The following is a 27,889-nucleotide window of genomic DNA, read 5'->3' on the forward strand; positions in this document are numbered from 1 at the left end:
CAAGCAGTTGTACATCATCATACAAAACTTGATTTTGCCTGTTTTTGGAAACCAAGCAGGATTAAGCCTGACTAGCACTTGGATGGGGGATCATCACATAATGGCATAGATTTCCAAAACCCAAGCAATGAGTCTTGAGTTCTCTTCTGCAAATAATTTGTCTTGTTTCATGAGCTGAGACAATCGACTTCCTGCATCTTGAACACTTTTTCCAGGAAACTTTGGGATGAGAAACAAGGGCAAATTGTGGTATTGCCCTCCCCATGCCTTTTGTTCCTTACAGCAATGTAGAAAAATAATCAGAGGTAACACATACAAAAACATTTTTATTAATTGTTAGTATATGTTGCTTCTTAATGCAATGCTCAAACTAGGAATACAACTTGGCAGAGGTACATACATATATATTACATGTAGGCTATTTTTTTTAGTTGTGTCTTGAAAATATTTCAAATTTTCTTGGATTCAGCCCTACATGAGGCCTTTGTGTTGAAGCTCATGGGCTACAGCTCCCCACATCTAGCATAACATTTTGTCATGTTATTATCTTCTGAGTACCATAAACTTTTACTCCACGTATGATGGATGGCAACAAGAGGTATAGAGTCTCAGAGGTCTCCTTCTCCATCATGCTTCACTCTCCCCATATGAATATTGTGTAAATAATATGTATATCTTTACAGATTATATAAATATATATCTATAATATATATATTTTATATATATGTATGTATATATGTATATTACTGTGGTTTGGCTTTATGAAGTCAACCATAAAATTTGTGCTTATCTTATATCTGAGATCGAATGTACGGCATTATCAAGACAGTAGCAAGTACCTGGAAGTCTGACTATAATGAAAATTTTTCATACCCTTTAGGATCTCACTTGCTGTGTGTGCCAACACATCTTTTACAAATAAATTCACTCTTTTGTTCTTACAGTAATTTTAAGACAAAAACTCTGATCTTTGTAGAGAAACAACAGGATAAAAAAGAACTCAAGATCTCAAGAAGGATTGTAATCCTTCCTTATACATAGTTTGAAGAGTAATCAGACATTCATTGTAGCTTTATTTACACTGTAACTCAAGTTCAACAATATTACAGGTATTGTATTATATCTGTACATAGCCAAGTAATGGTTTGGTCATGTTGAAACACACCACCAATAAGTATTTACAGATGGATTAATTCATTTCCTGCTCAACACTGTCCTCCTTAATATGGCACCAGTAGTTAAAATATAAATTGTTCAACGTACCTTTATTAATGACCTTGGTAGTCCCTTATTATTACTGTTATTCAGTTCTGAACAGGATGGTTATCTTTGGGGTACAACTGTTAAGATGAGATGGAACACACTAATATCGCGTATCCTTCCAAAATATGTCAAGGGACAACTTTTTGCCCTCACTCTGTAAGGTTGATTCCTTTGGTGGGGTTGGGTAAAAATCAGGATTCTCCATGACAAATCTTTCTGCTTCTATTATTTCAATAACAGTTGGTCATATAGGGAATACATAAAACACATAGGATACATTTGGAACTGGACTTTTCTACATGAAAGATTTCATCAAGCATCACATTACAATACACCCACATCTCTTTTTTACTTGAGCAAGGTAAGCACTCACATTGGCTATCAAAAAAAGAGATATCAGTGAATGTCCATTCTCAGAAAGGAATGGGTATTTCTTATAAGAATTAATCACAAATTTCTTCAATTCAGTTAGGAAATAATTTGAGATTAAAGCTGTTTTACGTGGGGAAGAAATCAAAACTATCAGGTTCAATTTTGTAACAAATAATTGTAACCAGCAGTAATCAATTACTTATTTTTTGCCTGCATTTCGTAAGTTTATTTTTTAAGTCTCCCATCTAAGTAAATTTTGTTGATTTTTCAAATTCTGGGATTATTTAGCAAAATATTCCCAAAGATTTTTTACACTGTTTTTTCCCATGAAAAACAAGATGTTTCCTTTTTGCAAAAAAAAAAAAAATGGTTAAAATGTTTTTGCACAAAATTCAATGAATATGAAAAATACACACTGGCCTTGCCACTCTCATACTGAGGTGGAAAAAAATGGTAGAAAGCAAAAAGTCTTTTCCCTTTCCCTTTCCTTTTCCTTCATGTGTTCAAACACTTCTTTGCATTTTTTTTCAAATATTCTTTACATCTCTAATGCTTCTCTCTTAAAAGTCTAACCTTTAATTCCTGTATATTCAGCTGTGTTGGCATCTCTTATTTCTGAAAAGTTCCTCGTCCTTTATAATGTGAACCCCATCATGCTAGTAAAAGCTTTACCCCTCGCTCCTCCTGAGCTCCTTTGCCATTCATGTGGCATGGAACCAGGATGATCTACAGACCAGTAGCAGGTAAGTTCTTGTGTACCCCCGCTATCTGGCAGTAGTGGGAGAGTGGGTGCATTTGGCCCCTTGCCAAGCTGTGCCAAACCAGCTTCGGTGTGACTGGGCAAAGTGGATGCTCTCCCATCATAGGACCACAATGCAGGCTGAAAACTGCATTTTAGATGCCGGTTCAGACCTGCATTATGTATTTGTGTAGAACTGCCCTAGGTCAGGCTAAACGAGAGTAAGTGGCCTGAGATCACCCAGTGGATTTCATGGCTCTGTGGGAGCTAGAATTTGGATTTCTCAGGTCCCAATCCAACACTCTTTAATTGCTACAGAACACTGACTCTGCATAACTGATGCTGGATGTGTGGCTTGGAAATTTATTTGTACAATTACTTTAAAACTATAGATATGGCACCTGTATTACCAGTCAATGTAGGTTGAATTTCATTGTCAACTGTTATACAGCCACAGTGCTCCCAATCTGGACACCATTCAAACAGTGGATGCTGTTTACTGCAAGCCCATTAAGCATGGTTGCCTTTCAAGCTTCACCATGGTTCTACCACAGTAATCCTATCACTTTATGTAAGGTCTGTGGGGATGAACGGGGACCTTTAAGAAGCACTGATCACCTCGGCCCTCTCAGCACTCAAAGAACCATCACTATTTTCCTGTCCAGGCTTTAAAAATGGCCAGATGTGGTGCCATAGAAATAAGGTTGGTGTTTCAAGTTTTCCTTAAACTCTTGCCTTTCATGACTTTACTCAGAGAAGGGATGTTTCCTTTTTTATTAGAGTTAAGGTACAGTGCTTGCATTGACCCATGGATAAGTTCATTTAGTTAGGGTCATTTTTTTTGACAAAAATTTCTTAACTTATGAGTATATACAGTAATTTCAGTAAATCTGCTTTGGGGATGTTTAAACATGTATACAATCCAGTGGTCCCATTTTAAAACCTAAAATGAATTCAGAATGCTTATGCTAATTCACTTGATTCTGAAAAAAAGAGGTAGGATTTGTTATTGCTGTCAAGGATAATGTCCTCTGTTCCAGTGCCATGCTCAGGAAGAAAGCTAAAACAAGTAATTGTGTTCATCAACCTACTAAACAGTTAAGTACCAGGTGACAAATACTACGCTCAAAGGCACCTTTTAAGGAAAAAAAAGAAGATTCACATTCACATCCAATGAAAGTCAACTTCAAAAAAGGGAAATGGCATGATGAGAATGCACAGTGTCATGTAGGTCTACAATAACAAGGGAAACTATGAGAAATTGAGCAATTTCCTTGGAGATTCTCAGTTACTTAATCTTTGCTTTAAAGATGAAATCATTAAGTAGCCAAGAGGGATTTGTTTAGGCTCTTCTCTAATCCATCCTGTACCACTCTCTCACCCTGGCAACTAAATTAAAAGCTTTTGAATTTCAAAGGCAAGGTGAGAAAGACTGAATCTTTAATGTCATAAAGAATAAATAAAACTTAAGCATCATCAAATAGCTGTAATTAATTGCCAAACAGGGGACCAGAGTAATAATTTATCTTAAAATTGTGTGAATCATTGATAGGAGTGTTGGATTGGGCAGAGATAGTTCTGAAAACCCTGTTAATTCACAGAATCACTGTAGATATAGTATTTTTTTCCACAGATGTGAGAGCAAACCTTACTGAATTCAGCAGAGCCTGCTTCTCTTTATCTATGTACTTACCGAGATCTCAAGGCAGATCTAGCATGGGTTTTTCTTGGCAAGATTTGTTCAGGGGGGCTTGAAATTAATTCTTAAGCATGACATGCCCAAGGTGATCCAGTAGTTTTCCATGGCTGGGCAGGGATTTGAACCCTGGTCCCCAGAGTCCAATGCTCAAAACTCTGTACCATGTTGCTCAAGCCCTAAGATTTCTGGGCTAAAACCTGAGACCCATGGAGCAGCAACCACAGTTGCTTGCAGACAGTATATATATATATATATATATATATATATATATATATATATATATGGAGGAAGGGGGGTTAGAAGTTTAATATGTTTGCAAATGGCTACACTTGATTTAATTAAACTTTGCACAGCCAGTTAGAAGGCTCACTACCTGACCAGAGATTTACAAGCTGCCTTGTCTCTCACCTAGAGCTGTCCCAATGAAAGCTGAAGAACTTGAAAACCGAAGAACCTATCTTCTGAAGGCAACTCATAAAAATTCATAACTATGAGTGGTGTCTGAGATCAAGCAACTTTCAAGTCAATCTTGAGCATATATCTGTATTTTTGGCAACTGAAAATTGAAAACAAACAAATAAACAACCAAAAACAAAACATGAATTTTGGTATGACTCTATTCAAGGTATTCTTTTCTGTACTACAGGAGGAAAGTACAAAGATATCAGTTCAACTGTCAACAGCCATCTCATATTTCATTTCCCAGCTCAGTCATGAAACTTATTGGGTAACCATCTGCTAGTCTAACATATATCATAAGGCTGTTATGACAATCAAATTGAGTGGTTGGGAAAACTATAAATATTTCTTTGAACTGCATTAAAGAAAGTAGTGGGAAGTAATTACATACAAATATTTCCATATATGTTCATAGCTATTTGCATAAACTAGCTGTTAAGTAATTTAGCTTCTTGTTGCTATGTTACTCCACACTTCCTACAGTGGACTTGTTTTACTAAAGACGGTGACAAATTTAAATCTTATTTTTCCAGAATCTTAAAAGCCTATACATTTGGGATGAAAAGAAGCTGGTATATGAAAAAAATTCTAGAGCAACTGAATTGATCATTTGTCCACCCACAGCTCATAAACATTTGAATTTGGTAAAAGTCATGTTTGGAGAAACTTGTTAGCATTAAAAATCATGTGATGGACAGGAAAAATTGGGTTTCTCCTCTGTTGGAAATGGCTGTGCTGGCAGGTAATGTCTGAAACTTTTATTTCAATTTGTTTTAAAAGCAAAGTTACTCTGCAGAAACTAGCCTTTTGCATGGAAAACGTAACTGCAAAGAGAATATATCTGCTCAGAAAACGGATTTCCTGCACAGAAATAAAACGTATTTCAAACCTACATACAATTTTCATACATAATAAGTCATGAACTATGAACAATTTTGCTTATCTAGGATTTTACTCAGCAGAGTTTTCTGACACATGAAAAACCCGTTTTTCAAAAAAAAAATAATTCAAATACTTTTGAAAATTATTTCCATCTCTTAGGAATGAGGCCTGTTAGTAAAAAGCTGCCCACCCCAAGTTCAGTTAAGTAGCAAATAATCTATTTAAATTACAAGAATTCTTTCTATATACCCATTAATGCATATACATCAACATGTGCAAATTTATGCAAACATTTGACCTACTTGAATCTTTTTAAGCAATCAATTTCCTTCGTGGTGAAATGCTCTTTCTATTTGTGACTACTTTGCCTGATTGCAATGAGGAGAAACTTATCGAGTTTCCCTTTTACGGTGAACATATCTAATTTTCAAAGTTTGAGAAAATGTACAGGGTTAGTCAAAATGAATAGGCCAATAACCCATTGATCTTTATCTTAACCTGGCCTATTCATTTTGACTAACCCTGTATTTTGGGGTGACAGGTCTCAAATCTTCCAGCCAGGATAAACAGTCCAAAACAGTCATTTTTAAAGCTCTGTTAATTCTGCAAATTGATATTTTAATTGTTGCTTCACTGGCCTACAAAACTTACATTTCTCCAAATTTTGTGACTGGAACACAAACAGAAGTAGGTATATATCACAGAAAAGTGTGCACAGCAACGTGTAAATTGGTTGAAATAACATTCAAGAAAGTATTGTATTAGGAAGACCACTTGCACAAATTCTGTGTATTCAGCAAAATAGAATGTATATAAGACACAGAACGTATAAATATGCATATCCCAGAATTTATGATGAATCAAATTTAAGATTGGAAACATTCTCAAAGTTTGAGATAAGCCCAATTTAGGCTTAAAAAAACTGAGAAACCGAGAAAAATCAAAACTGAGAGACATATCCCTTCCCACTGCCTGGCATTCCTCAGTTTACTGCTTCATAAGTCTGTTGTGGGCTTATGATCCTTAGATGGGTGAAAACTGCACGAGGGAGTCTTTGCTTCAGATTCTAGCACTGGCTGTGGCTTGGGACTAAATGGTCCTGATGATTCCTTCCAATTATATGATTTACCAGATATGAATTGGAAGGTGCAAGGAATATCTAGCTAGGAAGCTTCCATCCCTATGTGAATTAGTACCAAAATAATTATCATTTGCATAATTGCTTTGATCTACATAATGCCCATGCAATTTATCTATTTTTAATGCTACTGTAGATGTCCCAGTCCTGAAATCTTTGTTCTCTGACTTCTCCAATTCACTTCATCTTCAGATTCTTCCTGTGGTCTATCAAACAAAAAAATGAATCTCCAGCTCCTACTTCTTCTTTGCTCAATTTGACTACCAGTGACTCTTGAAAGAAAATCTGAACCAGCCAGAGAGGAAGAAGCAGTTAACATAAGTCACCTCTTTCCTAATCATTGATAGCTGCCCTCTAGCCAAATCCCAGCTCTTGAAAGTCTCACTGACTTAAAAGGGGAGAACATGTACTTAAAGGTTTGGCTGTCATCCTGTCCTTTTAGGAGGTAAGGTACTATTTTTCTGATGTAGAGCTAAGCAGCAGGAGGGAGATAAAGATTAACACTAAGATCCTTAACACCCATTCTCTATTTTTCTACATTCAACCCCATTCCACTTCTTTAAAAAATATTTGGAAGCAATTCAACTGATTGGCTTGTTCTGGTGTTTTGCTCTTCCTGTCTCTTGTACTTTCCACATAGAATATTTATGACTGAAGAATTTCAAAACCATTGAACCATATTTCCTATGAACATACACACAGAGAGACAAAAAACAAATCTGGCAACTCACATGCCAGAAGAATTGACTGACAACCCATCCAAGGTTCTTTTCAGCTTGTGGGAATACCAGTGCTTTTATACAACTCCCTCTTTTGTGAAGTGCTAGCCCAAATTAGCCTTTAGGCAAGACAACTTCTCAGGGATGGAGGTTGTGCCCAAAGAAGGATGAATTCAAAAGCCCTTCTGCATGAGACTAGTGGAGAACAGGGGCCCTGCCTCAAATACAAATCTTCTTCTGGCCCATTGGCCATTTCCTGCCCCCAAAATGCCACACTGACAGAGAAGCTGTGATCTTTGAAGTGCAGATTCAGAGATGGAGCACACACAGCTCACCTGCCCCTGCCAGTGTGTCCTCTAGCCTTTTTGATTTTGTACTAGAGCATAAAGTGCTATGGCATTGTTTTATAAAACTTGACACTTTCTTCCCCCCCTTTGCTCTGCTGTTATGGTTTTACCTCGTAGCGCCTATGTTCTTGTAATGACACATAAGGAGGTGCTTAAAGGTTTTCTTGAAGGTAGCATTGCAGAGTGCATAACAGGCGGGATTAATGGTGCTGTTGATGTAGCACAGCCAGTAGCCAATTGTCCATACTGTGTTGGGGATACAAGATGAACAGAAGCTGTTGATGAGAACCATCACATTGTATGGTGTCCAGGTAATGATGAAAGCTAGGAGAATAGCCAAGATAGTCCTGGTAACTTTTTTCTCCCTGGAAGGAGGTGTCTTCTTTTTGGCAGGCTGCTTTGTCATCTTGACAATCTTACGTGCTACAACTTTCTGCTTCTCATCTCCATTTTGTTCATCGGGGCCTACAATCTCCACGGTGGTGTTGGCAGAGCTACTACAGTCACCTTTGGGGGACTTTGTGAGTATCCTGATGCATGTCAGTTTGGAATTCTCCACTTTGGCATTGACTTGGGAGACAGAAGCCCTGGTGTCCTCTTTGATGGCTTCATCCTCTTTTACATTGGAAGCGACAGCACTGACAGAGCTGGAATCATTGGAACTTTCCTTCTCCTCTGTTGTAACACAATTTTCCACCACTGATTCCCCTGTGGCTTTGCCATTCTGAATTTTGCTATGTTCTATACCATCTACACTGGTTGGGATGTTGTTATTGTTTGGTTTCCCTGTTTTACCTTGGACCAGACTTGGAGAAGCTGGATCCTCCTTTTTGTCTTTCTTAATCCTGCTCTTACTAGCACGTGATATTTGCCAATAGAGAATAGTCATGATGATGACAGGCAGATAGAAAGCAGCAATAGCTGTGCCAAAGGTGACGGCTGCATTGGACAAGAACTGAATATAGCACTCTCCATCAGGAACAGTTCTTTCTCCTACAATGAACTGCCAAAAGAGAATCGCTGGTGCCCACAAGATGAAGGACAGAACCCAGGCAGCTGCAATCATCATGCCTGCCATCTTAGTGGTCCGCCTGACTGGATAAGTCAGAGGCTTGGTGACGCAAAAGTATCTGTCAAAGCTGATGATGAGCAGGTTCATAACAGAGGCATTGCTGACCACGTAGTCAAGAGCTAGCCACAAGTCACAAACCACAGGCCCTAAGGGCCAGTAGCCAATCACAGTGTAAAGAGTGTACAGGTTCATGGAGAAAACACCGATGATCAAGTCAGCACATGCCAAGCTGAAAAGAAAGTAATTGTTGACTGTCTGCAGGTGCCGGTTTACTTTAATAGACACCATAACCAGAATGTTTCCAATGATGGTCACTAGGCTGAGGGACCCGGCCACTAGGACAATGAACACCACCTCAACAGTTTTATATGGACTTGCCAAGGCCATTACATCCTCCAAAGAGCTTACGTTCGTTGAGTTATTCATCTCTGTGTCTAGTAAACCACTGGATAAATATCACTTAAGCCTGCAGAGGAAAGAGAGAGAGAAAAAAACAAAGATTGTGAGGTATTTCGTCCTTTGTTTTGGCAAACTGGAGCTGAAGACAACATAGAAGACAGACAATGAATAAATGTAAGATAATTATAATAAAACAATGCAAATAAATTAAAATATAAATATAAAATTTAAAAACCACTAAACTATTGCATTAGCACCATTAACATTAAAATACATATTAAAATGTATTAGCATTTTATCTTGTCTACTTTCTACTTGTACAGTACGACTCCTGTATCTGTGCGGGATACAAAACTATGGATAGTAGTGACCCCTATTAAAATAAAGACTTCTTGACCAGAAATGCCATGCATCCTAGAAAAAAAAGTAATATTTTGTCAGAGGTGAATAAATGAAACCATGGGTCTTGGTCTTTTGGATATCGAGGACATATTGTACTGTTAGTAGGAAATCCAAGATAAAACTGGAGACTTCTTTTTATATAGGGATTTTGTGAGAATGTAAAGGAACTCTGAAAAGATTAAATAGAGTCTGTCCAGATTTATAGGACAATAATAGGGCTGCATGGTTCAAATTATATAAGAAGTTTCATACAAAACTAAATAATGGTTTTCAGCAACAGGAAAAATAGTCAATGTCTGATGGCACCTCAGACTGAACATACTCAAAGTAGGTTTGTATCTCTCCCCTTTCCAGGATAAATTCTCCCCCAGCAATCCCCGTTATACACATTGAATGAGGTGGAATGTAGTCTGGAAGTTCATGAAAATCTCTGCTTTGAATGGGGACCCTATGCATTAATTTCAAAGAGCTACAAGGAGCTGCAAGTGAGGAGGGAAAAAAAGTTTCAACCAGCCCCGGGTTTATCTGCCCAAATCTTCATTTAATTTCTTTTGAATGAAAGTTGTTCTATTTCCTGAATCTCACAAATCCTTTGGAATATTTGCTTCTCCATTCATTTTTCAAACCAGCATTGCTTGTGCTGCTCAATGAGCCTTCAATAGCTTAGTCAAAGAAAACTCAAAATAGAGATGTGTGTGCTTATCTCTCTCTCTGTCTGTCTGTTTATCTATCTATCTATCTATCTATCTATCTATCTATCTATCTAAAGTGAACAGGTCGTATTTGCTCCTTGATTTTATACATTTTCTTTCATTCTTCAAAATCAACAGAATGCAGCTGAATAATGTTGACACTGCATATATATTTATTTATTTATGAGACATGTTTGATAAGAATTAGAAAGGATGAGAGTTTAAATTTTCCTTTCTTTTTGTTCCTGTTGTTAAAAAATACAAAATTCACAAATGTTTTGATATTGAGATGAAATGAACTCAAAACTTTTTAGAAAGAAAAAAAGAAGAAAATAATCATGTGGGGGAAAAGGGGAACACAGAGTCTCTAGAAGAAGTTGATATTACTATTATTATTTAAAGAGGAGAAAGGTATTTGAGGAACTCATCCACATTTAATATTGTTGCTTCCCAGTTGTGTGTTGTAGTGATGGAAAAAAGATTTCATACCCTGCAACATTTTGCAGATGAAAACCAGGGCTCCTATGGCCAAGCAACATCAGAGTGTCTCAAGATGGAAGAATTTTGATTTGGAATAAGACATAAGCTAGAGGTTTTGCATTGCTGCTGCTATAGGATGAAGCCTATGTATACAACTGTAAAGTTCCAAGCATTATAAGTAATAAAGATGTCTAAACTGGAACATTCTCCATGATACATCCATTCGTTAGTTAGTACCATGTCTCCCATCCCATTCCTGACTGGTACATGTCAAAATGAAAGTAAATATTGAAATGTCTTAATACGAGTGCAACAGAGTAGGCTTCACTGCATACTACTGGGATTACAAAATGGTCTTTTGCATCTCAACTGATAACACATGTTACATTCCATCTTTCACAACGTGAATCATACATTTTCACTGCCTACTTTCAAAAGAGGGTAAGAAAGAAAGCAAGAGAGGAAGGCAGGAAGCAATTATCCCATAGATATAGGTAAAAATCCCTGTCCAGAATAAAAACATTGGCTGGAGAATATGTATCAGGACTTTGCAAATTGTGAGACCAATGATAATTAATGGATCTACTGTAATGATAGCCACTTACAAGGGAGAGAAAAAGATAGTTCCTGCTTTAATATGAACTTAATATGAATTTACTGAACATCACACTTTCAAACTAAGTTATGAAATGAAACTTGGGGTACATCGACATTGTAGAATTAATGAAGTTTGACATCAGTTCAACTGCCATGGCTCAATGCTATTGAATCCAGGGATTTGTATTACAGTGAGACACCAGCACTCTTTGGAAGAGAACCTTGTAAACAATTACTCCCATAATTCCATAGCATGGAGTCATGACAGCAAACTATGCAGTACAGATGCACTCTCAGCTATACCCCTAAACATGCAATGGAATTCTCCGATTAAAATGCATACAAAATATGCCTATTCAGGAACCATATAAGGAAAAACAGAAGTTTCTCAATTTGGAACAGACCAAAGATTCCTAGCATATTAGTTCCTGGTGTTTATTGGATACTATTATTCACCTACTATAATTAATGCTTTTCATGGGAACAAAGACAAGGATAAACAACCTGATGGTATCTAGATATTTTGGACTAAGACGCCCATAGCTGTTGCTCACTGGGCATGATCCTGACTGTGAATAGTTGGAATTGCAGTCCAAAATTTATAGACCTATCTCTTTGTCTCCCACTGAAATAAATATAATCTATGGGAGAGCAACAACATAACTCTTGGTTATTCTGTAATTATGCATATAGGCATACCCTTCATAGATTTCAATATATTCACTATTCCATCATGGATTTATACTTCCATTATAAGTTAACATTATTTGCTTCCTTGTTTTCAAACAACATACAACTACTTCTAGTGGGGCTCCATCCTCCCAGAACCCTCCCAGCATCCTAGGACACTGCCCAGGGAACATGGGAGGCTTCCCGTGTTCCCATTGAGCAGAACAAAGATAATCCGGGTGGCGATGCTTCCGCCTGTGGGATAGGGAAAGCGCTGATGCACAGTGCAACATGATAGTTTTCCCCACTGCCCACCAGATTTGCCATGCACCTAGCAAATCCCCTCGCTATAGCCCGCAAATTGGACTGCGATGTCATGAGGAAGGCACTACCATCTTATCCCTTGTCTTCAGCAAGTCCTATTCAAGATATAATTTAGATTCTTATTCTCTCAGGAAACCAGTTCCTAAACTGAATATATTTTCATGAAGCACACCAATTTACTGGTATTTGAGCAGATGTGATGGTAACTATAGAAAGATTGTGTGGATTTGACCACAATATTTCCATTTTGTGTCTTATATATTGTGAGTGTGGGATCACAAATAAGTGACCATATTGATGTAGGTGTGGATCCTATTGTTAGCTTTATCTACTTATTGAATTAAATGAAATTTACACAAGTATTGATTTATCAAGTGATCATGATTGAAAGACTGTATTCTGTTTGGGACTAACAATATAATTTAGGCAATGGTATATTTGTCAGGCCACACACGGTACAAGGACATTAGAAATCAACATTCACAATGGATTAGTGGTTTTGATGCCACTGATCAATAATGCTATAAGGCCAATTGCTTTAATACACAGATTAGAGAGTTTTGCAGATACGAAGCTCTTGCCATTACATCAGTTATAATTCCTTTCAAGCTTTGCTAAGATCAGAGTCCAGAAACATTTACCAGCCTCAAAGGATTTGAAGGATAAATTCATTGAAGACTTGCCATTGAAATTCCAGCTCAAGCTTTGTGGCTCTGCTAAGGAGAACGGTTGAAGAATTTCAAGGAGAGCCAAAGGTTCTTATAACAGTAGAATTTTTTTTGTAAAAAGGCAGCAAAAATAGAATATGTTTGCACCTTTTTTGTTTGCCATATATATTATTCTGCAGAGTTTGGAAACAACATATTTCTCTGGAGAGTAATAAGATAGATAGATAGATAGATAGATAGATAGATAGATAGATAGATAGATAGATAGATAGATAGATAGAGATAGATACAGATAGATAGATAGATAGATAGATAGATAGATAGATGGATGGATGGATGGATGGATGGATGGATGGATGGATGGATGGATGGAGGGATAGATAGATAATATCGAAATATAAAAATAACAATGAAGTAAATATTAAAAATAATCTAAGAAATCAAAGTAAAAGTAATATCCTTATTTGTTGTTCATTCGTTCAGTCACTTCTTTGATTGTAGGTTAACTATAAATCCCAGCAACTACAACTCTCAAATGACAAAATTGGGTATTAGTGCCAAATTTGGTCCAGTGAATGAAAATAAATCCTGCATATCAGATATTCACATTATGATTCACAACAGTAGCAAAATTACAGTTAAGAAGTAACAACAAAAAAATTATGTTCAGGGGTCACTGCAAAATGAGGAATTGCCTTAAGGGGTTGCAGTTAGGAAGATTGAGAACCACTGATCTAAGGGAAAGCCAGGCAGTCACCAATTTCCCTGGTCAAGTTTGGTCTAGATATGTCATATCCTCCAATATTTTACAGATGAAAACCAGAACTTTTGCAGCCAAACCTCAAGGTGTGGCCAAGATGGAAAAAGTTATAAATGAGTAAGAATACAAAAGATGAGAGATGCTTCAACAGTTTGCTTTTGGCTGCAGGGAAGTTCAAGATTCTGTCTTACTGTCTTCTATCCATTGCTGAGTTCCTTTTGTACTTGGCACTGAGGCTGGATCTACACTGCCATAAAATGCAGATTACTGTATTGAGGGAGCCCCCGGTGGCGCAGTGGGTTAAACCGCTGAGCTGCTGAGCTTGTTGACCGATTCTGGGGAGCGGTGTGAGCTTCCACTGTCAGCCCTAGCTTCTGCCAACCTAACAGTTCGAAAACATGCATATGTGAGTAGATCAATAGGTACCGCTACAGCGGGAAGGTAATGGAGCTCCATGCAGTCATGCCGGTCACATTATCTGGGAAGTGTCTATGGACAATACGGCTCTTCAGCTTAGAAATGGAGATGGCTTTACCACACCCCAGAGTCAGACAACCTTTACCTTTTTTTAACTGCATTGAACTGAATTATATGAGTATATACTGCCACATAATCCAGTTTAATGCAGTTACTGGTAATCTGCATTCCGAAACTGCATTATATGGCAATGTAGATCCAGCCTCAGTTTGCAGCAACTGAGGTAAACTGAGGATAACAGGGGAAAGGAGGAGGAGAGAGAAAGCAGGGCATTTAAAAAAAAACACCTGAAAAAGTCGATTAAGCAGGACAAATTACGACAGTGGAGAGAATAGGAGTCTGTGCTTTTAAATGGATTGCTGTAGCTATTTTTCTACGCACCCTCAGTAGCATGTCGTAAAGCCAGGAAGCCAAGGCAAGGGGTGAAATACAAGCAAGGCAAGTAACAACATTTTGTGGCAAAACTGTCATTCCTTTGGGTGTTTTATATACAACTTATTAGCAACAGTCGGGACCATGCTGTCAAATAAATGTAAAGCTTCTTATGACAACAAGGTTTATGTCCCACTCATTCTATTGATGAAGATAGTAATGACTTGGATCTGGAGTTTTCCATGTGATTTGAATATGAAAAATATATTAACATCTGCTTGATTTGGGAGGGGGGGGGGTTCCCAAGTATTAGCTGGTTTTACTTCAACATTTTGATGCTACAGCCTAGTATGAAATCCAAATAGTTGCCCTCCATGCTATTTCAAATTCCTCCCCTACCCACTTTCTTGACTTCCTGTCCCTGAAAATTTCCCGCAGGATTCAGGATAATACTGAAGTCATTTGTGACTCTGGCATTTTCTGACTTGTGCTGCCATCTACTACTCGCAGGGTTTCTTAAGAGCACAGTCAACAAACCTTTGTGCATGGCTGGAAGCAGCAAACAATGATTCACAGTTGTATAACATTAGCTGAGCAAATGTATATTATGCCTCTGGTGAGAACAGAAATAACGTGAAATCAAAGTATTCCCCAAAGAGCAGCAGGAGGCTGTATATTAATGGATGGCTGGTTTCTGCAGTAATGTTACCTGCCCTCATTTCAGCTAGAGGGCTGAGGGAATTGCACAACACTTAATTACAACTTGCTTTTCGCTGTGGTAATTGTCTGTAACTGGTTAATATAATGACTTAAGCAGAAATGGCCATAGATTAAACTTGCCACTCACAGGCATTTTTAACAATAACATACCTAGCATGATATTATGGAACTAGGCACAACAAGCTGAATAAGTGAATTGGAATGCAGACTAATTGTTCATCTACACTGTCAAATTAATGCAGTTTGACATCACTGTCCATGGGCTAATAGTGTAAATTCTACTGATCATTCTAAGCTGATGGCAAATGGCTTTTTAAAGTAGTAACTTCTAATTAAATTTTTTTCCATATCAGGAGTGACTTGAGAAACTGCAAGTAGCTTCTGGTGTAAGAGAATTGGCCATCTGCAAAGACATTGCCCTGGGGACACCCGAATGTTTTACCACAAGGGGAGGCTTCTCTCATGTCCCTGCATGGGAAGCTGGAGCTGAAAGAAGGGAGTTCAACCTGCTCCCCAGATTTGAAGCACTGACTTTTTGGTCAGCAGTCCTGCCAGCACAAGAGTTTAACCCATTACACCACCGTTTAATGCCCCATTCTATACCACCACCCCCCTTCAATGTTGCCAAAATAGCAACACTGTATTTTCTTATGGGGTGAATTGTTTTACTAACAAAAACCTCAAGGAAATAACAACACTTGTTTCAGCTCAGCTCTAGAAGATTCTCTAATTGTAACTGCCAAGTTTTTGTAAAGAAAAGTTTCACAGGTGAAATCAAGTCACACACACACACACACACAACCAGAGTAGTGATCAGCTCCTATGGCAAGTATTGTGCGAAAAGGATTCTACTAACATGAAAACCAGGATGTTGAGCCTTAAATATCAAACAGATCCCAGTAAAGTTAATCTCTTTGGGCAACAGCTCCCAGAATTCCCCAGACAGCCATGCTTGCCTAAGAATAGTGGGAATTGTGGTTAAAAATTGTTTCCAAAGCAAAGTAAAAATAATTGTTTGATATCAACCTGAAAATGACATCAAGAATGCATATTACAGTTTATGCAATTATGATTCAGATTTTGCTTTAGTTAAGAGCACATGAGAGAAAGAGAGAGAAGATACTGGGAAGCTACACCTAATGAAGGATAAAGGAGGGAATGAAAACTGAATGGGAGAAAAATGCTAATAAAATTTTGTGAACAGTTAACATGTTTAAGAATAGATCATACCTTTTCCACAAGCTGATTTTAAAATAATAATTATTGAACATGCAGGAATTCCCTACCATCTCATTTTAAACAGACTCCCTGGAATGGAGTAATGACAGAGTTCATACTGATTGTCAAACTTCTTGAGTCAGAATGTGGAAACTGCACAATTGCAATGTTACAGCAATCAAATTCCACTGCAAAATGCTAACAGATATTGCCATTTCTGATGTTGGTATATTATGATCTTATTTTGTGTTGTTTTATTATTGTAAAGATACATTGATTGATTCAATTTGTGCAAATGTATTTGAGCAGTTTGTGGAAAATGTCAAATAAATGACAAAACAAGCCATCAAAAGTGAGATCACTAAGCTCAAAATGGCTTTACTGTTTGTCTAACCCAGGAAATTTTCCATACATATATGTGTGATACTGCAATAGTTTTCTGAAATGATCCATACAATTGGACAAAGATTATTTAGCAAAATCATTACACATATTTGAATGGAACTATTCCAAATTCCAAGGATATCATGCTTGAATAAACAGCCTCTTCATAGTCAAATGTTCTTTTGCTGCCAAGTAGGAAATTGATCTTAAACACCCATTGCCTCTAAGTTATTTATTGTTATATTACAAGGAGTCAGAGAAATATTAAAGCTATCCACAAACCCCCACAGACAGGCTGAACAAGGAAGAACCAAATTGGAAATGCTGACTCAAATCTAACAGAGTTGTTGGATCATTCACAATGTGGTAGAAACAATAAATAGCTAAAGGTACTATAATTCACTGTTTTCCAACTGGCACAAGGCTACTTTGAAAGAAATAATGATTTCAAAGATAGATTACTCCTGAATACAGAACTGGTATTTACGGATGAAGGTATATAGTAGTTTTGCCTTTGAGGCATTCTAAAAATGCCCATGGACCTTGCTGTAATCTAGATGAAGTAAAGGGGGGCTTCCAGAAATACCTAAACACAACTCTCATCATCCCTAGTCAACACGCTCAGTGGTGCATAATGATGACAGGAGCTATCAAATTTCTGGATCTGGCAGTAGATGACTGAATCTAGACATTTATGGTATTTTATTCTATAAATGTAGACACTATTTTCCATAAGAGCACCAATTAAGAATAGTGCGTCTCCTCTGAATGAATGCCTGGTGAAGGTAATGACTGGGAAGATGAAAAAACAAACTGAACCTTAGTCCAGAGGTGCTTTCTGTCAATGGTCTCAACCTGGGTGAGAGGTGTGTCAATGAACCCTGAATGGGGTTACACCCCATCAAAAAACTGTTTGCAATCTTGGGGTGCTATTAGATTCATCTCATTAGTGATCACCCAGACAGATGTGACAATCAGGAGAGCTTTTTATCAGCTTGGCTGTTATGCCAGTTGTGCCCCTTCCTAGACTGGAAGAGCTGAAGATCATGGTGCAGCTACTGGGAACTTCAAAACCTGATTTTTTCAATGGGCTATACATTGGGCTACCTTTCTAAAAAGTTTGGACACTTCATTTAGTTTAAAACTTAGCATCACACCACATACAGGAGTGATCATACTGAATGTATATTAAAATCACTCTACTGGCAGCCAATTACTTTCCAGGCAAAGTACAAAGCATAGTTTATTTATTTTAAAGTCCTAAATAGTTTGGACCCAAGTTACCAACAAATTTGGGTCCAAGTTAGCAAAAAAAAAAAAAAGTCCTCTGAGCAACAGTCAGCCAAAACTAAGTTGACTGTTATTCAGAGGACATTTTCTTTGACTGTCCCTAGAGTGTGAAATGACCTCCAGAAGGGCTTCATCATACTGAGACACTGTCTGAGTTTAAATCAGAAGTCACAAACAGTCTCTTCTGGCCTATCAAGAGGCTTTTTAAAATTATGGCTTCAAAAGTATTTATTGATGGATTTTAGGTGACAGGAAGTTCCAGAAAATGGCAGCCACTAAAGTGATTTTTGGCTGGCTTTGAAATTGGATATAAGTGGGAAGAAAGGAGGGGAAATTAAGGAGAAAGGAAAGTATGCTGGAAGATACAAAAAGTTAACTCAAGCCAAGGCAAAGATGGATGACAGACACCAAGGTACGGAAAACTGAAAAAAAAGCACCATATATTTTTACAGAAGTTTCACCAAGTAACACTATATACATAACATACTATATACAATTTACTACCTGGTAATTTTTCCAGTTGTAGTCTCCCTCTCCATATCTTGTTATTCTTTGAAACTCCTCCTCCTCCTTTTAAGGGTTTGTGTGTGTGTGTGTGTGTGTGTGTTCTTGCCCATGTCAATAAAACAAGTAAAGATCTGTGCTCCTCATTTGTGAGCAATGAAACATGAAAGGGGAGAGAGATCATTCAAAATCTAGGGGAAGGAGAAAGTTTCCCAATTGCAACTTCCTATTTTTCCTGTGTAGAACATATTGGGATCATTGAGAATATTTGCAAAAAAGACAACCTTCTTTAGCCAGGCTGAAAGAAGAACAGTCTCAGAAAAAACATCTATAGAGAAATTCAATTTAGCTCTCGACTAGTATATATTTTCCCACTAATGCCAGAGCTGGAATACCTGAAACTGATAAAGTAAACAGCTTCCATCATTCATCACCATTGGCTACCTCGGGCTGATGGAAATTGTGGTCCAATATCATCTGGAGGCCATGGGCACCCATTTTATACTATCCTTTTCATATAAAATGTGAGGTTCCAGAAATGTATGCACATTTTAAGAGATGTTGTCTACATATTACTTTTAGAAGGACCTCTTCACACGGGTCAAATTTTGGCACCAACTCTGGTTCTGCAGCAGCTTTGCTGTGGAGCCCGCTGGCTCCCATCACACATCAGAGAGGTACTTCTGGGGTGGCTCTGTGGCAAAACTGCTGTGGAACCAGAGTTGCTGCTGAAAAAGGCAATGGCAGCAACATGGGAGACTTCCCGTGTTGCATTGCCCTCAATGGGGCAAGCTAGTAGGTGGACACTTCCCCACATGTGATAAGGTAGTGGGGAAGTTGGGACGGTACAGGGGATGATGGGTTCCCATGCCAGTAGATGTGTACAGCCAGAATTGCCATGATCTATGGCGATTCTGGCAGCACGTCTGAAGAGGCCCTAAATTGAGTTTTCCTGATTTAACACCTCTTAACTTTTACTTATTGGGGACCTTAAAGGATGCAGCACACAGTAGAAAACCAGCGACACTGGCAGTACATTAGGAAGAAATTGAAACAGCATGCACAGTGATGCAAGTGAGCACTTTGGTCAATGTTGCTCAATCAGTAGTTTGTCATAATTGGAAGAGTCTGGACACTGATGACAACCACTTTGAGTACCAACATGATTGTATTCAGGTTTTGTTATTGGTATATATTGAGTATTCCAATTTCAATACAGGTTTTTCCTTTCTTAAAATGTATATACTTTTTCATCCTTTGTATTCTGCTGAGAACCCTTACATTCTGAAACATCATGGACTTAGGAAGCAAATAAATATGCAAAAAACCAAGTGCCTGTGCATGCATAGTTCTTTTTAAAACAACAACTCAGTATCCTCTATATTTTAATGAGCTCTAAAACTCTATGGGTATGCCAGATTTCAGTAAGCAAATGATACCTGTTTCGCTTTTAATTATAGAGGCTGCAGCTACAATCCGTTTATCTTTTAACTTCACTTCACATTTTAAAAGATCCCAGCAGAAGCTATGCTGAGCATGATACACGCAGAGGTCATTAGTCTTTGCTTTTCACCCAGCAAAGCTAACAGGCCTAGAAGTTTGCTGATGACTCATTCACTGTCTTCTTTAGTGAAGCCCTAGACAGTTTGTGTGAACCAGCCATTCACAGTACTAAAGGAAGTACTCAATAGCACAAAAACCTAAGGCTGCTTTTGACTTCACACATATCTGTAATATTTTTAACACATCTTTCCCTATACGCAACTCCCCTCAGGCATTTCCAACTGCATATGTATTAAAGAGAGACATTGCAGGGGTAAGTTAAATCAATGATTGGCCAGCCTTGCTTGTATCTTATTTGTTTTCTCTAATAACTTGTATAAGCACCGAGGCACAACCTCAGCATAGCTAAGCTGTACTTGAGAACCTGAGTGAATTCCTGCCAAAAAAGAAATCACCATCCCCCAGGGCCCTTTTAAAATTTACACATCAAAATAGGACGGCCATTCATCTAGTCTTTTTCTAGATATTTAGGACATGTCTGCATTTTGGAAGGATAACGTGGCTTGAATTCTGATGCCCTGGTTCAACATAGGGGGAAAAAACCCTGATAACCTATTCAGGTATGGCAGATTGTGACTTCTGGAGTGGTGAACCTATTCTGGGGGTCCGTCCAGACAGTTCCTTTATCCCAGGAGATCCCACAGCAAACAAGAGGGTGGCCAGATGCCATTCCATGTAAATGGAAGCAATTGCTATAAAAGGCAAAAAATGAGATTTCCAGGTATGGGAATATCACGGTTTTGAGACCAATATGTGGATCTTCACATGTCTGTATCTCCCTGCAATTAGGAATCACAGGATTCTCTATCTGGTTTTGTTCCTGGGTTTTAGATGTTTGTTCCTGATTTGCTAGTTCCTAAAAAGAAGGTGACACTTGAGTAGAAAGCAAAAACTTTGTTTGTATACCAGAAACTTCATGAAATATGTAGAGGGCACAGTTTCTCTGGCCAGGACAAAGTTGTGACACCCTAGTCAATATTGTACATCTTTTCGCAAGAAGAGCAATGAGGGACAGCTATATATAACCCAGGAACAGCACCCTGTTGTTCGATGCCACAAGTACACAACCAAATTTGTCTGGATAGATGGCCAGGCAGCTAGGCTCTAAAAAGTGTTGATAATGACAAAGTTCTGTTCCTGGCTTGAAAGTGTGTATTCCTGTTTATGCAATTCTGACTTGGGCAGAAGTGGTCCTACCCTGTAAACTTTGTTTGTGTGGCAGATACTTCATGAAACATCTGGAAAGCAGAGTTCTTCTGGCCAGAACAAAGAATGGAACTTTTGCAGTGATTCACATATACGAATCTCCACATATCAGCATTTTGAGTTTTTGGTGGAAGTCCTGTGGCGGCCATCTTGAGAGCCTCTAAATCTCGCAAGAAAGCATCAACTCTGGACAATGGAGGCAGAAATGCTGGGATAAGCAGGTGGATCTCTTCTAACATTTTGGGATTTTTTGCCCCTGTTAAAAACCCGTGATTTAGTGCTGTCTGGAAGCGCCCTTAGTTTCATTCCAAATGTTCAAGGAGCTACTGAAAATAATTAAACCTGCTTTGGATTCTTCTTTTTGAAATTCACACCCAAATCCATAGAAGATTAACTAACTCACTGAAAGGGAAATCACCATAACACATGTGCACCATAACACATGGGGCAAGTCTGACCCACTTATTATTATTATTTATTATTTCATTTACTTATACCCCGCCCTTCTCACCCCGGGGGGGACTCAGGGCGGCTTACAGTGGGGGCACAGTTAGATGCCCAAGACAATTCACAGCAATACAGATAAAAACAATTACAACAATTAATTAAAAACATCAATACATAATAAAATCATAAACAATCTCATGCTCAGGTTCAGAGTCCATATATCCATCCATTCCATTAGTCCTTGTCTATCATTAGTTCATTCAGTCAGCTTTCAGAATTACCAAAGGCTTGATCCCAGATCCAGGTCTTAAGTCTTTTCCTAAACACCAAGAGGGAAGATGCCGATCTGATTTCCCCGGGGAGTGAGTTCCACAGGTGAGGGGCCACCACTGAGAAGGCCCTGCTCCTCGTCCCCGCCAGCCTCACTTGTGACAGTGGCGGGGTCGAGAGCAGGGCCTCCCCAGAAGATCTTAAACTTCGAGGTGGGACGTAGAGAGAGATCCGTTCGGACAAATACACTGGGCCGGAACCGTAAAGGGTTTTGTAGGTCAAAACCAGCACTTTGAATTGTGCTCGGAATTGGATCGGCAGCCAGAGGAGCTGGCGCAACAGGGGGGTGGTATGCTCCCTGTACGTCGCCCCGGTGAGCAATCTGGCTGCTTCTCGCTGGACTAGTTGTAGTTTCCGAGCAGTCTTCAAAGGCAACCCCACGTAGAGTGCGTTGCAGTAATCCAAGCGGGATGTGACAAGAGCGTGGACCACCGTGGCCAGATCTGGCTTCTCAAGGTACGGGCGCAGCTGGCGCACAAGTTTTAATTGTGCGAAAGCTCTCCCGGCCACCGCTGAGACCTGGGGTTCCAGGCTCAGCGATGAGTCCAGGATCACTCCCAAGCTGCGAACCTGCGTCTTCAGGGGGAGTGTAACCCCGTCTAACACAGGCTGTAACCCTATACCCTGTTCGGCCTTACGACTGACCAGTAGGACCCCTGTCTTGTCTGGATTCAATTTCAATTTGTTAGCTCTCATCCAGTCCGACACAGCAGCTAAACACCGGTTCAAGGTCTGGACAGCCTCCTTGGTGACAGGTGGAAAGGAGTGACAGATTTGGACATCATCTGCATAGAGATAACATCTCATTCCGAAACTCCGAATGATCTCTCCCAACGGTTTCATGTAGATGTTAAATAACATCGGGGACAGAATAGAACCCTGTGGGACTCCACACAACAATGGTTGTGGGGCCGAACAGGTGTCACCCAGTAACACCTTCTGGGTCCGTCCCTCGAGGAAGGATCGGAGCCACTGCAAGGCAGTGCCCCCGAGCCCCATATCCCTGAGGCGACCCAGAAAGATACCGTGATCGACGGTATCGAAAGCCGCTGAGAGGTCCAGCAGAACTAACAGGGACACACTCCCCCTGTCCAGTTCCCTGCGCAGATCATCTACCAAGGCGACCAAGGCTGTCTCAGTTCCATGTCCCGGCCTAAAGCCAGACTGTGCCGGATCCAGATAATCAGTGTCTACCAGAAACCCCTGGAGTTGTGTTGCCACCACACGTTCCATGACTTTGCCCAAGTAGGGGAGATTGGAAACTGGCCGAAAGTTGTCAAATTGAGTGGGATCCAGTGATGGTTTTTTCAACAGCGGTTTTATCACAGCCTGTTTTAGACTCGCTGGAAATTTTCCTTCCTGTAAGGAGGCATTAACCATCACCTTCACCCACTCCGCCAAACCCCCTCTGGCTTCCTTGACCAGCCAGGATGGGCAGGGGTCTAGGATGCATGTGGTGGGTCGCACCTCTCCAAGGATCCTGTCCACATCCTCAAGCTGAACCAATTGAAAAGAATCCAATAAAACTGGACAAGCAGATGCTCTCGTTACATCCCCAGAGACTGCTGTTAACATGACGTCAAACCCTGACCGAATCCGCTCAATTTTATCCGCGAAGAATCGAGCAAATGCTTCACAGCGGGCCACCGAGTTGTCCGAGGCCTCGCTTTTTGGCGGATTTAACAGGCCCCTGACAACTCGGAAGAGCTCCGCCGGACGATTCTTCGCTGATGCAATATTGGCTGTGATGAATATTTTCTGAGCTGCCGTTATTGCCCACCAAACTTAACACAGTCCAGTAATGATATATTAATGAGAAATGTCCACTAATATCTTTATTCTGTGTGTATAGCCCACCTTCTTAATACCATCTGAGTTGGTAACCATTGTCACAATTTGTAGAAACAAATATTATATGCTGTATCTCTGTACAAGAGAAATACTTTCTCTTGTCTGTCTCAAATCCTCCATTGTTTAACTTCACTGGAGGAAAAATATATCCATTTCCACTTTCTCCACATGACTTCTGTCATATTTCTCATTCTATTGTATACGTAGATCAAACCTGGGACTCACAAATGATATAATATTTGTGTAGTATGCTTCTGTAATGCGTCACCAGTTGTGAACGTGTATGTTAGGAAATACAAACAAATTGAGGTGTCTACACTACATTAAGAGGTTCAATATGGAAGTACTTTTTCAGTGTGCTGTCCGTCCCCTGCCCACAGGTATCATTTCTGCATTCAATGTCCGCGTTGTGTGCTGCTAGAAGTCACAATCTGGGCATGTCCTTAAACGGTCTCTTTGAAGTACTTTTATTTCTATATTGTAAGAAACCATTCATTATATTGTAACTGTAGGCCTGCTGAGGTAACATCCTTCACAGCCACATCTTGTTTAAAAGCTCTGGCATGAAAGAACAACGATTGTTCCTCATTCATATTTAACTACAGACTTCTCTTTCTGAAATGTGTGGGAAAGGTAACCTAGTTGTACGATTCCTAAAAGTGAAATAATGCTAGGTGGTGACAGAAACTGTAGGTATTTGGGGCCGTGTGTTAACAGCGGAAAATAAGAAGAAAGGTATTTGAGATTAGAGCATGTTTAAGAGACTGTATGCACATAAGCACAGGGAAATGTATGACTTTGACCTTTGGGTGGCCTGTTGTATTATGGATGAATGAAGCTACAAAACTGATTCTTGGAGGGTTTTGGGGTTTTTTTTAGGAGGGCAGGTTGTTTTATGTGATCACTAAATAATTCCTTTAATGAAAGCTGATCTTTGTCTGCTAGGGGGAAGGTGCGGGGGAGAGAAACCTGCCTGTTTTACTTATGCTAACTCTGTTAGGCACAATATACTCTGATAAGAAAGAACTTCATTGGTTTTAACAGTGTGGACTAAAGGTGGCGTTTTGCACTTTGTGGCACAGCCAGCATACTGTAGTGGTTTGAGTGTTTGACTAGGGGTGCATTTACATTATAGAATTAATGCAGTTTGATACCACTTTAACCCCTTAATGGAGGTTATGGTTTTACAAGACTTTCTCTGACAAAGAGAGCTTCATTCATTGCATTGAGCCATGGCAATTAAAGTGGTGTCAAACTGCATTATTTCTATTGTGTAGATGCAGTCAAAGAGAAGGTCTGACCTCTTAGGAAATTAATTCTAGAGCTTGAGAGCAGCCATGTCCTTCCCAGTGTTCCCACCAAGCATATCTGTGAGAATAGCAGGAGCAAAGGAAGGGCTTCACTTGAAGACCCAAACCCCAGGCAGGTTCATATGAGAGAATGCAGACCTTTAAACAATCTGAACCTAAACCATATAGGGTTTTGTAGTTCAAAAATTCCACAGCACTGACCCACAGCAGTTAATGTGGTATCAAACTGCATTGTTTCTATCATGTAGATGCACTCTAGAACTTTAAGACAGAAAGGGTTGAGTCTTTATTCAGCCAAAGAAAACCACTACTAAACCTTGGCCAAGTCACATTCTTTCAGCCTAAGATGAAGACAATGGCAAACCTCTTCTAAAGAATCTTGCCAAGCAAACCTTATAATATGGTGTTGTAGCATGGAATTGTCTTGAAGGCAAGTGCTATAAAGGGAAACCAAGTGCCATAAAGGTTTAGTGTGAAAGGGTGAGCTCCAGAGCAGGCTGCTGTTAACTTGAAATGTAGAGTTTTACCTCACGACACTGGAGCCACTGACTATACCTGCTCCTTTCTGTATATATTCCAATACTAAACTGTGGTTGTGGGACCTAGCTAGCTCATCATAGGGGGTAATTTTGCTGGCATATGCAGGTTCATCTCTATTTGCACCATGGAGCCCACTGCCTCGTATTCCACATAGCGTGCCAATTTTGGCGGCTTATGTGATAAAGTCATTAAGGCTTAGGCACACAATTCACTTCCCTGTGGTTGAAGTTCAGCTCATGTTTTCCTCTTAGCTTCACATGGGAAGTTCTGCCTCCCATCCTTCCTTTTGGTATAAACATTGTGAAGGAACAGAATGTGTGAACTAATAGCTTGCAGAGATGTAATTAGCTACAGCTCATGTGATTGTGACTGCTGTAAAAAAAGGAAAAGAAAAGGAGACCAATATTGTCATGGGAAATGCTGCTGACAATACCCCAAATCCTTCTCATGGCATAGATCTCTCAAGTCTTGGCTTCATGGAGAGAAAATGTATTGTGTGGACCAGCCTTAAGGAAAATGAGAATATGATTAAATGAACAATTTAATTTTGCAAGCTTTACAATTTGTCTTTGTCAAAGCACAGAGAAGATAGAGTCAGAGTCCCCACAGGGAGATAAATATAGCAGCTTAGTTGATTTTGTGTTTGCTCTTGTCAATGCCAAGGAAACACACATGATATAAAATCACTATAGCAGCCCAAGTTTTTTCTTTCTTTCCAAATGTACTTTCATGCAAAGTTCAAAGGGATGAAGGGGCATCCTTGTCTTTTTTATGAAATTGAACTCTGGTTCTTTACTGCTCTCTATAATGTTTGCCCTCCAAAAAAAATTGTGCAGAACTTTGGTACCCCTCTTACATATGGTGCCAAGTGAAAGAGACTCAAAGGGCTGAAAGGTATCCAGCTATGCTCCATATCACCCTCAATGAAGGGGCAAACCAAAGCCAATGTAAATAGGGAGTTTTAAAGAACTCATCCCAAGACATACTGGCCTGGAAAGTGAAACATTTAGCACAATGATTCCATCTAACATTGAGCTCTGGTGTTGAGTGGCAAAATGACAGTAAGAATTAAGCAAACTCTGTGGCCTTCAGTGACTAAGGGATGTTAGAAGACATAGACTTTCAGTCAAAACAAGAGAGAAAATAACTCATGACAAGGGTACATAGCCAACATAAGCCACTAGGACTGCATTGAATAACATAAGAAGTTAGAAGCTACAAAAAAGGTGCACCAAGGTTTTCTTCTTCGTACTATATAGGAAAATATCATCATGAAATAAGGGGAAAGGGCCATATATTCATTTTCTAACTTGTAGAATATTCCTTCTCAATACAGTTACACACACATGTTCTTGACAAGAACTGAAGCCATTTAGTGGTAGATCTGCAACTGGAGTCATCAAGGTCTATAACATATTAGGGAGGAGATTTTTAATAGGATTTGTATGGCATCTACACTCGATATTGTGTTTTGTTCTAGGCACAACTGTTCAAGGGTCCTTCCACACAGCCATATAAACCAGAATATCAAGGCAGATAATCCACAATATCTGCTTTGTACTGGGTTGTCTAAGGTCACACTGCCATATAATTCAGTTCAATGTGGATTTTATACAGCTGTGTGGAAGAGGCCCAAGAATGATATCATCCTAACTCAAACATATCAGGAGAAGGATATGCTGATTTCAGGGCAGTAGGACTGCATGGGAGTAGTGAGTTTCTTGGGCATACCCTACAACTTGGGCAGGACAGTGAAAAGTCAGATTGAGGCAATGGATCAGATATGATAAGGTATGGTGGAAAAGGCAAAGTACTGCTGTAGGATGCATGTCCTCTCTGAAACAAAGAGAGTCCTGCAGAAACTGAGAGACTAACACAGATCCTCACAAATTGAGGTTTTGTCCAACATTTTCAGCAAGAGATTCGGGGTCATCAACTTGGCCTAAGGAGGGACAGAACACTCCCAAATTTTCTTTTCCTCAAACGGAGAAATTTA

General features: G+C 39.3%; 1 protein-coding gene across 2 annotated transcripts in view; it reads right to left on the reverse strand.

The window, feature by feature from the left end:
• Window positions 1–310: 310 nt before the first annotated feature.
• CHRM2 (cholinergic receptor muscarinic 2) overlaps window positions 311–27,889 on the reverse strand; it is a 209,338-nt gene continuing 181,759 nt past the window's right edge. For both annotated transcript variants that reach the window (XM_060776817.2, XM_060776818.2), the window contains exon 4: window positions 311–9,156. In XM_060776817.2, the coding sequence (XP_060632800.2) occupies window positions 7,725–9,116 (1,392 nt within the window). In that variant the 5' untranslated portion in view covers window positions 9,117–9,156 and the 3' untranslated portion in view covers window positions 311–7,724. The remainder of the gene's footprint in view (window positions 9,157–27,889) is intronic.

The sequence above is a fragment of the Anolis sagrei genome, chromosome 5 (genome assembly GCF_037176765.1).
Source record: "Anolis sagrei isolate rAnoSag1 chromosome 5, rAnoSag1.mat, whole genome shotgun sequence".
Lineage (NCBI taxonomy): Eukaryota > Metazoa > Chordata > Lepidosauria > Squamata > Dactyloidae > Anolis > Anolis sagrei.